We start from the raw sequence: 13423 nt of genomic DNA on the forward strand, positions 1-13423 counted from the left end.
CCCACACCCACAATCTTACACACACATTCTTACACTCACACAACCTACAACACACGAAACCTACAACACACGAAACACGACCTACAACACACGAAACACAAGACCAATTACCTGAACTCGCAGAAAATCAAGACTGACAGATCACTGTAACAAAGCAAGGTTACTGAAAACTTTTAAAAACAGAACAATGTAGGTCGAGGCTTCAAAGAGACTATTCAACCAAGTCATAATCACTGTGTCCCGTAGCTCGAATGTAAGTGCACTCAGATCACACACTTAAGTCCATGGTGCAATCTCCGGTACGAGTGCAAACATTAGGACGTGTTTCCTATTAGTACAATAGGTGCCTGGGTGTTAGTCGACTGGTGGGGGTCGCATCCTGGGGACAAAACTGATGTTAACTAGGTCGATATACACTGTACATGTACTTGTAGAAATAAAGATTATCATTATTATATAATTCATCAAGTCAGTTCCTGATCAGCCGGGGCTCCATGTAATGCCTTTGTTTGACTGCGTGTTACCAGTATCACTGAGACCGAGGGGAGGGGGGTGATGACCCCAGGAATAGGCTATAGGTAGGCATACTGGTATATACGATATTTAGTGAATATATGGAACTTATTTACATCATATTAGACTAGAGGTATTTAGCTTCTCTAGCCTGTAATCACAGAGGGGTGCCTTCTAAACCAACAGAGGGGTGCCTTCAAAACCAACAGAGGGGTGCCTTCAAAACCAACAGAGGGGTGCCTTCAAAACCAACAGAGGGGTGCCTTCAAAACCAACAGAGGGGTGCCTTCAAAACCAACAGAGGGGTGCCTTCAAAACCAACAGAGGGGTGCCTTCAAAACCAACAGAGGGGTGCCTTCTAAACCAACAGAGGGGTGCCTTCTAAACCAACAGAGGGGTGCCTTCAAAACCAACAGAGGGGTGCCTTCTAAACCAACAGAGGGGTGCCTTCAAAACCAACAGAGGGGTGCCTTCTAAACCAACAGAGGGGTGCCTTCAAAACCAACAGAGGGGGTGCCTTCAAAACCAACAGAGGGGGTGCCTTCAAAACCAACAGAGGGGTGCCTTCAAAACCAACAGAGGGGTGCCTTCAAAACCAACAGAGGGCGCCTTCAAAACCAACAGAGGGTGCCTTCAAAACCAACAGAGGGCGCCTTCAAAAGCAACTTTTTTTTTATCGCGGAAAATCTGCATCAAACGCGGCAGTTTGAGATGCAATACCCATTGTTTTATGCTGTCCGTCACACCTGAACGAGACGCAACACTAAAAAGGGTTGAGGAGCACAGCCGCCAACACGCCAGCAACACTCGACTAGTGTTACCATAGCTACTGAATTGATACACACAGGATTGATACAGTCATCAATGGCAAAACGTCTCTTTCATCGTCTTAACCGCGCTGATATTTTACTCCCATAACATCCGACTATTGCACTGCAACGTTCTTCAACATTGCAACAATCTCCACTGATATACACAATGTTCCTTACCGGCCCGTATACCATGTTTTATAAATAACTTAATAACTGCTCCCCATGTACAGCAATTCATTTTTAAGATAATTTATATAAATTTTCCTCATTTTGGATAATTAAATCCAAAATTTATGCAGCAGCAGGAGCAATTACCACCACAATTATCACAACCGAGCCACGTAAAGTATGATTTACCTATTCTATTCCTTCTATAATTAAGGCAATTTATAAATTACCAAAAATGGTCCAAGTGTCAAATCTTGTATAGTGGCATTATTTAGGTACGCATATTCAACTACACCTGATACCCAGCTACCAGTTACTTATCCACATTTAAAACTCTTCCAGATACACTTCTACTGAAAAACACGAGGGACACGGCTGTATATGTGGAAGTATGGAAACGAGAAGAGGGGACGGAAGACCAGAAGGGGGGGGATAATTTAGGAAAGAGGGGGGAAAGGTAGTTTAGGAAATAGAGGGGGGGGGGAAGAGACGTCAGAGAGGGTAAAGGAAGGAGGTAAGAACGATTTGGAACCAATCTCTTGAAAAATTCAGGAGACTGGTCCCAAATTTGCACATCAATATTACCACCTACGAAAGTAAGAGGCTTTGCAGACGGTACAAAATGCCTGCACTGAAAATAACTACAAGTACACTAAAATATAGTAAATGGATCAAGGCTATTCAACACCCTGGCTTCATATACCGAGGAACTGACAGACCCTTGTCATCGAGAGAGGTTATTATGATGTTCCTCAAATTAGCTCATCAACCTCGCTATGGTGCCTACGTTGCATTACCTGGTTGATCAGGCTATCAACAAGGAGGCCTGGTCTGAGACCGGGCCGCCAGGGTAGTGGCTTCTGGAGTTGTCTTCAGGTTCAGGTTACCTACCTACTTGCCTACCAACCACAAAATCAATGGAGCTGCACCTGGAGGGTTGGTTGGTGGCCACCCCTCCGTACATATACCAAATAAAGACCTGTGTCCATTATTATGACTAACGTCAACACGGACTAGCCACCAGCTTCACACCTCGAATCACCAGGCAACATTTAATGGAGTGTTGTAAATAGTCTAGAAAACCGAGAAGTTGAACGAAATGTCTGTGCAACATTTAGGAATCTTTAGTGTGAAAACGTTTCGCCAGCCTGTGGCTTCGTCAGTCCAATAGAGAAGAACGATGGAAGATGAGGAATCTGAGTCTATCAGCCTCCAGAGTCTGTGTATTCAATCCACTTTTCTCAATACTGATGGACTGAACACATCGACTCAAGGCTGAGGGACTGATTATAATCAGTCCCTCAGCCTGATTATAATCAGTCCCTGGACTGAAGAAGCTACTGGCTGGCGAAACGTTTCCAGGTTTCGCCATAAGTCTCTCATTCCTTGCATATTGGTGTGCACACTGCTACGTACAACAGTGTCCACACTGATACGTACAACAGTGTCCACACTGATACGTACAACAGTGTCCACACTGATGCGTACAACAGTGTCCACACTGCCACACACCAGAGTACGCACAAAAAAATGTCACGTATACAAACAGCGTGTGGGGAATGGGAAGAAATCAGCGTGATCCAAGACGGCGGTAGCTTCAACTACCTACATGGAGAGACTTCACTGCGCCAGGAACCTTCCTGCCTCACTCAGTATTACTGTAGATAGGTGGTAGACAGAAGGTGATGCTGGTACAAACTCCTCACCTGGCTACGTGATCAACTATCCTCCCAACAGAAAAATGGGACGCAACAAGCGCCTCAGCCAAGTGCCAGATCAACCAGGCTGTGATGGATACGTGGGCCAGCAGACCGCCAACAGCAACAGTCTGGTTGACCAGGCAAGCACCAACACGCCTGTCCCATGGCCGGACTATGGGAATAAGTAAACTCGAAACCTGTCACAGGCATATATATCAACACTCCCTTCTTAGTACGTACTACATTAGGGAAATTAACAATCTACTGGTGATCCCTTTACCCTCATTTACAAATTACTTCCCCTTATTTACAAATTACTTCCCCTTATTTACAAATTACTTCCCCTTATTTACAAATTACTTCCCCTTATTTACAAATTACTTCCCCTTATTTACAAATTACTTCCCCTTATTTACAAATTACTTCCCCTTATTTACAAATTTTCCCCCATTTTTGGGTAGAGTTATTATTTAGACTTTCAGTATACAAGTAATTTGAAATGCCTAATTGTATTTTCAAAAATTATATATTATTAGAACTTAAGTTACATAGGGTTGTGATGCATACTTTCGACTGTTACTACTACAAACAGCCTGACTGATCAAGCCAGCAACCAATAGACCAAGCCTGGGTCCAGGCCGCAGGGACAGTGACCCCAGAAATGATCACAGTCACTATGCTAAAACGTTATGAGTAAGATTTCTCAATGTTTAACGGTCTGCTGTTACATCGACAGTACATACTTCATTAAGACAATTTTGAACGTACTGTGTAACGCAATACACAGTTATTGATGGAGGTTAGTTGCAAGTACTTCTGGCAGTCTGACAGACAATGCTCAAACTAAATGCAAATAATGTGATCAGCCTTAAAGTCACTTTCTTGAACACTGTTCCTGACTGTTCACCTTTTTAAAAAATGTAATGATAGACAGCACAACAGTGATACGTCAAGGTATCTTATTCAATACAAAGATATTTTGAACAAGCATCCAAAATTTATTTTAACACATTAAATATAAATTATGAATATATACCGAGACGAGCTCCTGTTAACCCTTACGGAGCAGTTCCTGCTCTCTTCGTATTCGGCTGCGGTACCAGAGAGGATGGATGTGGGATGCGAAATAAATAGCCGGTTAACAGTGATTACATTAATCTAACCTATAATAACGTAAACAAAAATGATCTTAACACAAAAAAAACTGTCTTAGGAAAGACTGAAGTAACAGTTGGTAGGGGGTGAGGTAAGTAGCAACACGTTACCTTGCTGGCTCCACCTCCAAGGTCTGCCCAACCCCAGCGGCCACACACTCACCACAGGCGTCCACAGATGACCCTTAGCAAGGTAATCGAAGAATAAATACCACCAACACAACTAAACTTACAACTCAATAACACCAGAAAGTCTACATATCCCACTATTACCTTACTGTAAGTTGCACTAAAATTTTAATAATATATTTGTCAGTTAATTTAAAACTTACGTAACTTGCCCTTGAACTTTTTAAGTACGCCAAATTAATTTTTAAATGTGAACGATTTTTTTTATAGTATCAATAACAGAACTCCTGTAGTGCTCTTTCAGCTAGCCAAGGTCAGGATAGAGAAGATAAATAGGTGAGGATCAATATGAGGTGAATGCATCATCTATGAAGGACTGCCATCTTAACCAACATGCATGACTGAAATTTATGGAATCCTAAAGGAGTAATATTGATCCGTGTTTAAACCGGTGGGTCCAGATTCTGATATTTTGTGTGAATCTGTTCTCTCCCATTTATATAAGTATTCAAATTTTAACACATTCAATTCTACAAACTTTAAAGTACCTAACATGGAATTAAATGTACAATGAACATTTTTTTAAATCTGTGATAGCACTTAGAAGACCATAAGAACTGCAACGACGAATCTACATAAAAAAACTATATTTTCTGAAGTGCTAAACCCGTGCAGGAAGTAGGAAAACAAAGGGATAAAAATCTAGAGACCGGTTAAGCTCTCATTCATTAAATATTTACGAAGATGTTAAGAAGTCAACGGTGCAGTTTATCCTGAAGATTGAGTTTATTAGGCAGCGCCACTCATCCTGAGTGAATATACCGCCATAAAAATCTGTTTAAACTCAAAATTTCTTACTGTTTAGAATATCAACTCCATCTACATAAATTAACATCATATATATAAAAATCCTGCATTTTTTATGCAAAAAGATACGAGCTTTAATTAGAATGGGCTTATAGTGGTCATACCAGTTAACAATGAATTCTATATTACTGTACTCTGCTACATTCTAAAATACATTGCCAGTGTGTTTACAACCCCTTCGCACAGTACACTACACTATCTTCGTCCCATCTTGGATTTGCAACACCAACTTTCCAAATAATAACGAGCTCTGGTATCCAGGGCAACAGAGTTGAAGCACAGGAAGAAACTGATTGTTCTTGATCATTACAACAGAATCAGAAAGGTGAGTAAAGAATCAGAATGCGAATAGTCTATATTTATCATGAAGTTATTTTTTATATAGACATTGCCTTTTCGGTAGTTTAAAAAAATCTAAGACTACCGAAGTCTCCTAGCTCAAGGTAATAGACTGAATTACTTGTATTTGAAATTCCTGTGAAAAAATTTGAGGGAAGCGCAGCTAGCTTTTGTTCCTACAATGTAGCTAGCTTGTGAGACAGTATGACAGAAGTATGGCTAACCTTAGCTCCTACAATGCAACTATCTTGTGTGATCGAGCGTGACAGTGAAAAATATAGCTTTTGTTCCCGCATGTAACTAGTATGACAGAAGTATAGTTAGCCTTTGCTTCTACATCTTGCGTGATGGAGCGAGTGAAAAATCTAGCTTTTGTTCCCGCATGTAATATACAATAGCTTAGCACAGCCGGTACATACAAATTTAAATCAAGCGACGAATTTATTGGAATTAAGTGGTATTAACTTACTGTGAGAGGCGAGCCACTCCTCATAGCCCAGCCCCGGAGGTAGTTCTACAAGCTGACGCAGGTCAGTCTCTGGTATCTTGCGCTCCAGCACCGCCTCCTCCAGGTATAGCTTGTGTTCCTGCTCTGTTGATGCGGGACACTCCCGGTCCTTTCGCCGAGCCTTCCTGCAATACAAATATTTTCATTTTACTGTCCATACCAGGAACAGTCTTGCAACATTTCAAGTGCTGCTATCCACAACACTAGTACAGTCCTGTTGCTATCCTTCACACCAATACAGTCCTGTTACTATCCTTCACACCAACACACTGTCCTGTTACTATCCTTCACACCAACACACTGTCCTGTTACTATTCTTCACACCAACACACTGTCCTGTTACTATCCTTCACACCAACACACTGTCCTGTTACTATCCTTCACACCAACACACTGTCCTGTTACTATCCTTCACACCAACACACTGTCCTGTTACTATCCTTCACACCAACACACTGTCCTGTTACTATCCGTCACACCAACACACTGTCCTGTTACTATCCGTCACACCAACACACTGTCCTGTTACTATCCTTCACACCAACACACTGTCCTGTTACTATCCTTCACACCAACACACTGTCCTGTTACTATCCTTCACACCAACACACTGTCCTGTTACTACTCTTCACACCAACACACTGTCCTGTTACTATCCTTGCAACATTTCGTGCTATCCACAACACTAGTAGTGTCCTGTTACTATCCTTCACCAGAAACATGCTGGCTAGCCTCCTGCATTTCAAACAACCATCTCCAAGATAAATCATACACATTACACTAGCACCATACGACCCAATTTCTTTGCCTAACTCAAAACTGCTTGTTATATGCTTACGACCGGTCTATAAAGCGCACACATTCCCGTACTGACAGCGTAAAATTAAAGAAAAGGTTAAAAGTAGCGGTAGACAACCATTCACAAGTAGTCAAGTGGCAGACTAATATAAATTACAATTACATTGGTGCAGTTAATGATCAAATGCAATTTAGTGGTAAAATTATTGATAGTCAACTGGAAGCTGAGTAGCAAGACTGATAGTTAAATATAGTGGTAAACTTAATTATGGTCAAGATGTAGTTGTGGTAGATTTAAAAGATAGTCATGTAAGAGTAAATGAAGGTGTTCATAATGGTCAGACCTGGAGCACATAGCAGTGAGGACCAGATGCAGGGAATGGGCGAAGAGTTTGAGGAATCCCTCCAATTTGGTTGGCACTGCCACCACCAGCGAAGAGAGTGGGCCACCCACCAGCCCACCACACATGTTGTCACTACCGTGGGCGGCTGCGGCGGTGGGCGGAACGTGGGTGACGGAGGGCCCCAACACACTGCCTTCGTAGTACCGATAGAAGGCGCCCGCGTCTATAGTATGGGCGTGGGTGGGCGGGGCGGAGGCAGAGCGTGGTATGTTGTGGCATTTGGGTATATCTTGAAGTTTGAGGAGGTTGGCCACTAGAGAAGGGCGCCGCGCCCGCGTGGATTTGACTACGAGCGCGGTGTCTGAGGGCGTGGGCGTGTGATAAGGCCATCCCACGCCCGTTGTGTCTGCTGGAAGGGACCAGGGGGCATCGTGGGCCGTGTGCCAGGGGATAGTACCAGGGTTGGCCCACACCTGGCCAGAAAGCGACCCTCGGGGGGAGCAGGTCGAGTGCCAACTGCAAGATGACGAACAGGTGGAGGCTGATGCCCACGACCCCCACGACCCAGCTGGGAGATCCCCCGGAGGCACTGCCATGCCCATCATGCTTTGTCTCACCTGGCACTGCTGTGTCTGGCACTGCCGCTGCTGCGACCACTGGAGGGGTGGTGGTCCGCTGACCCTCTCATCACTGCCCACTAACAACCCCAAGTGCGAGTCACAGAGGCATAGAGCCGGGCACTGCTGCCTCCCCGCGGTGACACCAACAGCGCCACCAGCAGTGCCAGCAGCAGCAGTAGCAGCAGTGCCAGCACCAACAGGCAGTTTGATCACCAGTGCAGCACCACACACAGGTCACTGCCACCTGTTGTACTAACACGTCAAACTGTCACTCCTAATACAACCTTGTTCGTCAAGGTTCCCACAGCTATCACACTTGACTATTTTATCACAAACACTAGTTTACCACCTCCTAGTGTTTACTCTCACTGTAGTTTGCTTCACTGTTAGATATCCTTATTTATGTACTTTTCACAGCTACAAATATCAATCACAAATTTCTGTAACACCAGTAAATATGAGGTGCTGAAGTTAAAGATCCGTCAGGCTAAGGCGAGGTAATGATCCGTCGGGTTAGACGAGGACCTGAAGTAATGATCCGTTTGGAGCAGGAAAGTCACTTAAGCGAGACGAGTCAACGAGATGGCGCGTACATCCACAACGACGGTCGCTGACACACTGAACACCTCACCTACTGCCTTTCCCTGAGTGGCCTCCACACCCAGGGTCACCCACACCCTCCTCTATCCCCCTCCCCCCACACTTGATCCACTACCACCCACACCCTGCTCCCCCACCAACTGATCCACTACCACCCACACCCTGCTCCCCCACCAACTGATCCACTACCACCCACACCCTGCTCCCCCACCAACTGATCCACTACCACCCACACCCTGCTCCCCCACACTTGATCCACTACCACCCACACCCTTCTCCCCCACACTTGATCCACTACCACCCACACCCTGCTCCCCCACCAAATGATCCACTACCACCCACACCCTGCTCCCCCACCAACTGATCCACTACCACCCACACCCTTCTCCCCCACCAACTGATCCACTACCACCCACACCCTGCTCCCCCACACTTGATCCACTACCACCCACACCCTGCTCCCCCACCAAATGATCCACTACCACCCACACCCTGCTCCCCACCAAATGATCCACTACCACCCACACCCTGCTCCCCACCAAATGATCCACTACCACCCACACCCTGCTCCCCCACACTTGATCCACTACCACCCACACCCTGCTTCCCCACACTCGATCCACTACCACCCACACCCTGCTCCCCCACCAACTGATCCACTACCACCCACACCCTGCTCCCCACCAACTGATCCACTACCACCCACACCCTGCTCCCCCACCAACTGATCCACTACCACCCACACCCTGCTCCCCCACACTTGATCCACTACCACCCACACCCTGTTCCCCCACACTTGATCCACTACCACCCACACCCTGCTCCCCCACACTTGATCCACTACCATCCACACCCTGCTCCCCCACCAACTAATCCACTACCACCCACACCCTGCTCCCCCACCAACTAATCCACTACCACCCATACCCTGCTCCCCCACCAACTAATCCACTACCACCCACACCCTGCTCCCCCACCAACTGATCCACTACCACCCACACCCTGCTCCCCCACACTTGATCCACTACCACCCACACCCTGCTCCCCACCAACTGATCCACTACCACCCACACCCTGCTCCCCCACACTTGATCCACTACCACCCACACCCTGCTCCTCACCAAATGATCCACTACCACCCACACCCTGCTCCCCCACACTTGATCCACTACCACCCACACCCTGCTCCCCACCAAATGATCCACTACCACCCACACCCTGCTCCCCCACACTTGATCCACTACCACCCACACCCTGCTCCCCACCAAATGATCCACTACCACCCACACCCTGCTCCCCCACACTTGATCCACTACCACCCACACCCTGCTCCCCACCAAATGATCCACTACCACCCACACCCTGCTCCCCCACACTTGATCCACTACCGCCCACACCCTGCTCCCCCACCAACTGATCCACTACCACACCCTGCTCCCCCACACTTGATCCACTAGCACCCACACCCTGCTCCCCACCAACTGATCCACTACCACCCACACCCTGCTCCCCCACCAACTGATCCACTACCACCCACACCCTGCTCCCCACCAACTGATCCACTACCACCCACACCCTGCTCCCCCACACTTGATCCACTACCACCCACACCCTGCTCCCCACCAAATGATCCACTACCACCCACACCCTGCTCCCCCACACTTGATCCACTACCACCCACACCCTGCTCCCCACCAAATGATCCACTACCACCCACACCCTGCTCCCCCACACTTGATCCACTACCACCCACACCCTGCTCCCCACCAAATGATCCACTACCACCCACACCCTGCTCCCCCACACTTGATCCACTACCACCCACACCCTGCTCCCCACCAAATGATCCACTACCACCCACACCCTGCTCCCCCACACTTGATCCACTACCACCCACACCCTGCTCCCCCACCAACTGATCCACTACCACACCCTGCTCCCCCACACTTGATCCACTACCACCCACACCCTGCTCCCCACCAACTGATCCACTACCACCCACACCCTGCTCCCCCACCAACTGATCCACTACCACCCACACCCTGCTCCCCCACCAACTGATCCACTACCACCCACACCCTGCTCCCCACCAACTGATCCACTACCACCCACACCCTGCTCCCCATCAACTGATCCACTACCACCCACACCCTGCTCCCCACCAACTGATCCACTACCACCCACACCCTGCTCCCCAACACTTGATTCACTACCACCCACACCCTGCTCCCCCACCAACTGATCCACTACCACCCACATCCTGCTCGCCCACACTTGATCCACTACCACCCACACCCTGCTCCCCCACACTTGATCCACTACCACCCACACCCTGCTCCCCCACACTTGATCCACTACCACCCACACCCTGCTCCCCACCAACTGATGCACTACCACCCACACCCTGCTCCCCCACCAACTGATCCACTACCACCCACACCCTGCTCCCCCACACTTGATCCACTACTACCCACATCCTGCTCCCCCACACTTGATCCACTACCACCCACATCCTGCTCCCCCACACTTGATCCACTACCACCCACACCCTGCACCCCCACACTTGATCCACTACCACCCACATCCTGCTCCCCCACACTTGATCCACTACTACCCACACCCTGCTCCCCCACCAACAGATCCACTACCACCCACACCCTGTTCCCCCACCAACTGATCCACTACCACCCACACCCTGTTCCCCCACCAACTGATCCACTACCACCATTCTCAGTAGTAGTTTCGAATCCTGCTGACTGCGTTTATATATATATATATATATATATATATATATATATATATATATATATATATATATATATATATATATATATATATATATATATATATATATATATTACCTGGAGTTTACCTGGAGAGAGTTCCGGGGGTCAACGCCCCCGCGGCCCGGTCTGTGACCAGGCCTCCTGGTGGATCAGAGCCTGACCAACCAGGCTGTTGCTGCTGGTTGCACGCAAACCAACGTACGAGCCACAGCCCGGCTGGTCAGGAACCGACTTTAGGTGCTTGTCCAGTGCCAGCTTGAAGACTGCCAGGGGTCTGTTGGTAATCCCCCTTATGTATGCTGGGAGGCAGTTGAACAGTCTCGGGCCCCTGACACTTATTGTATGGTCTCTTAACGTGCTAGTGACACCCCTGCTTTTCATTGGGGGGATGTTGCATCGTCTGCCAAGTCTTTTGCTTTCGTAGTGAGTGATTTTCGTGTGCAAGTTCGGTATTAGTCCCTCTAGGATTTTCCAGGTGTATATAATCATGTATCTCTCCCGCCTGCCTTCCAGGGAATACAGTTTTAGGAACCTCAAGCGCTCCCAGTAATTGAGGTGTTTTATCTCCGTTATGCGCGCCGTGAAGGTTCTCTGTACATTTTCTAGGTCAGCAATTTCACCTGCCTTGAAAGGTGCTGTAAGTGTGCAGCAATATTCCAGCCTAATATATATATATATATATATATATATATATATATATATATATATATATATCTATATATATATATATATATATATATATATATATATGTCGTGCTGAATATGTAAAACTGGTCAATTAGCAAGGACTCATTTAAAATTAAGTCATTTCTGAAATTTTCTCTTATACATTTAAAGATATTTTTTTTTCATTAATGTTAATGTAAAAAAATTTAATTTTGCACCAAAAGCATCTTAGAAAACTTACCTAACCTTATTATAACAAGAACAATTTATTTTAGCCTAACCTAACTAAATATATTTTAGATTTGTTTACAATAATTTAATACTAAACAAACACAATCAAATATATTTTTTTCGTTAGGTTCAGAATGATTTTGGCGAAATTATTCCATACACAAATTTTCACTTGTCCTATATGGCAAGATGAGCGTTGCTATTTAAGCCAAGTTCGCAAGTTCTGCCTATTCGGCACGACATTATATATATATATATATATATATATATATATATATATATATATATATATATATATAGATATATATATATATATATATATATAATCACAGTAAACAGGTGATATCACAGTATGCAAAATAGCCACTGGAACGCCAGACTCAAACGTTTCCAGCAGGTATATATGACAAAGATGGGGGAAGAAAAGGACTCACTTAAATCTTCCTCAGAACAGCTTACTGGTGATGACAAAAGATGGGTGTTGCATCTTAATCATTATTTCCTGTTTTAACACAGGAAAATACTAATTAAATCCAAGAAATTCTTAAGAGAGTATAAGAAAATACACGCGTCATAATTACAGTCACTAACGACATGGTTCTAGAACATGTCGTTAGTGACTGGTTCTAGAACATGTCGTTAGTGATTGGTTCTAGAACATGTCGTTAGTGACTGGTTCTAGAACATGTCGTTAGTGACTGGTTCTAGAACATGTCGTTAGTGACTGGTTCTAGAACATGTCGTTAGTGACTGGTTCTAGAACATGTCGTTAGTGACTGGTTCTAGAACATGTCGTTAGTGACTGGTTCTAGAACATGTCGTTAGTGACTGGTTCTAGAACATGTCGTTAGTGACTGGTTCTAGAACATGTATATAATAACCAAAGCAGTCCCATAATAAACCGGTTTTAATGGTTCTTGGAGAATGCAATGAGTATCTTAGTAAACCATTAGTCTTCGCAACTATTGCTTAGTCATCACAAAAGGTTGCGTGTCAGAGACGTGGAAGATAACCATTGCAATGCCTGTTTCCAAAACGTCAGATAATTCAGCGTAAAGGACTTATCAGCCTGGCCTTAATAACAGGTAAATTATCAATAATCGTAGAAGCAATCTGAAGTCACCTTGAAGGAAATTATTTGATAAAAAGTCTTGACATGGCTTACTGGAAGGTTGTTCTAATATTTAT

General features: G+C 45.7%; 1 protein-coding gene across 1 annotated transcript in view; it reads right to left on the reverse strand.

Annotated features, from left to right (window-relative positions):
- LOC128691828 (MOB kinase activator 2) overlaps nt 1–8581 on the reverse strand; it is a 34132-nt gene extending 25551 nt beyond the window's left edge. The window contains exons 1-2 of the mRNA XM_070101027.1: nt 7333–8581; nt 6152–6315 (exon numbers count right to left, since the gene is read on the reverse strand). Coding sequence (XP_069957128.1) covers nt 6152–6315; nt 7333–7937 — 769 coding nt within the window. The 5' untranslated portion in view covers nt 7938–8581. The remainder of the gene's footprint in view (nt 1–6151; nt 6316–7332) is intronic.
- Nucleotides 8582–13423: the final 4842 nt, after the last annotated feature.

Source organism: Cherax quadricarinatus, chromosome 75 (assembly GCF_038502225.1).
Source record: "Cherax quadricarinatus isolate ZL_2023a chromosome 75, ASM3850222v1, whole genome shotgun sequence".
NCBI lineage: Eukaryota > Metazoa > Arthropoda > Malacostraca > Decapoda > Parastacidae > Cherax > Cherax quadricarinatus.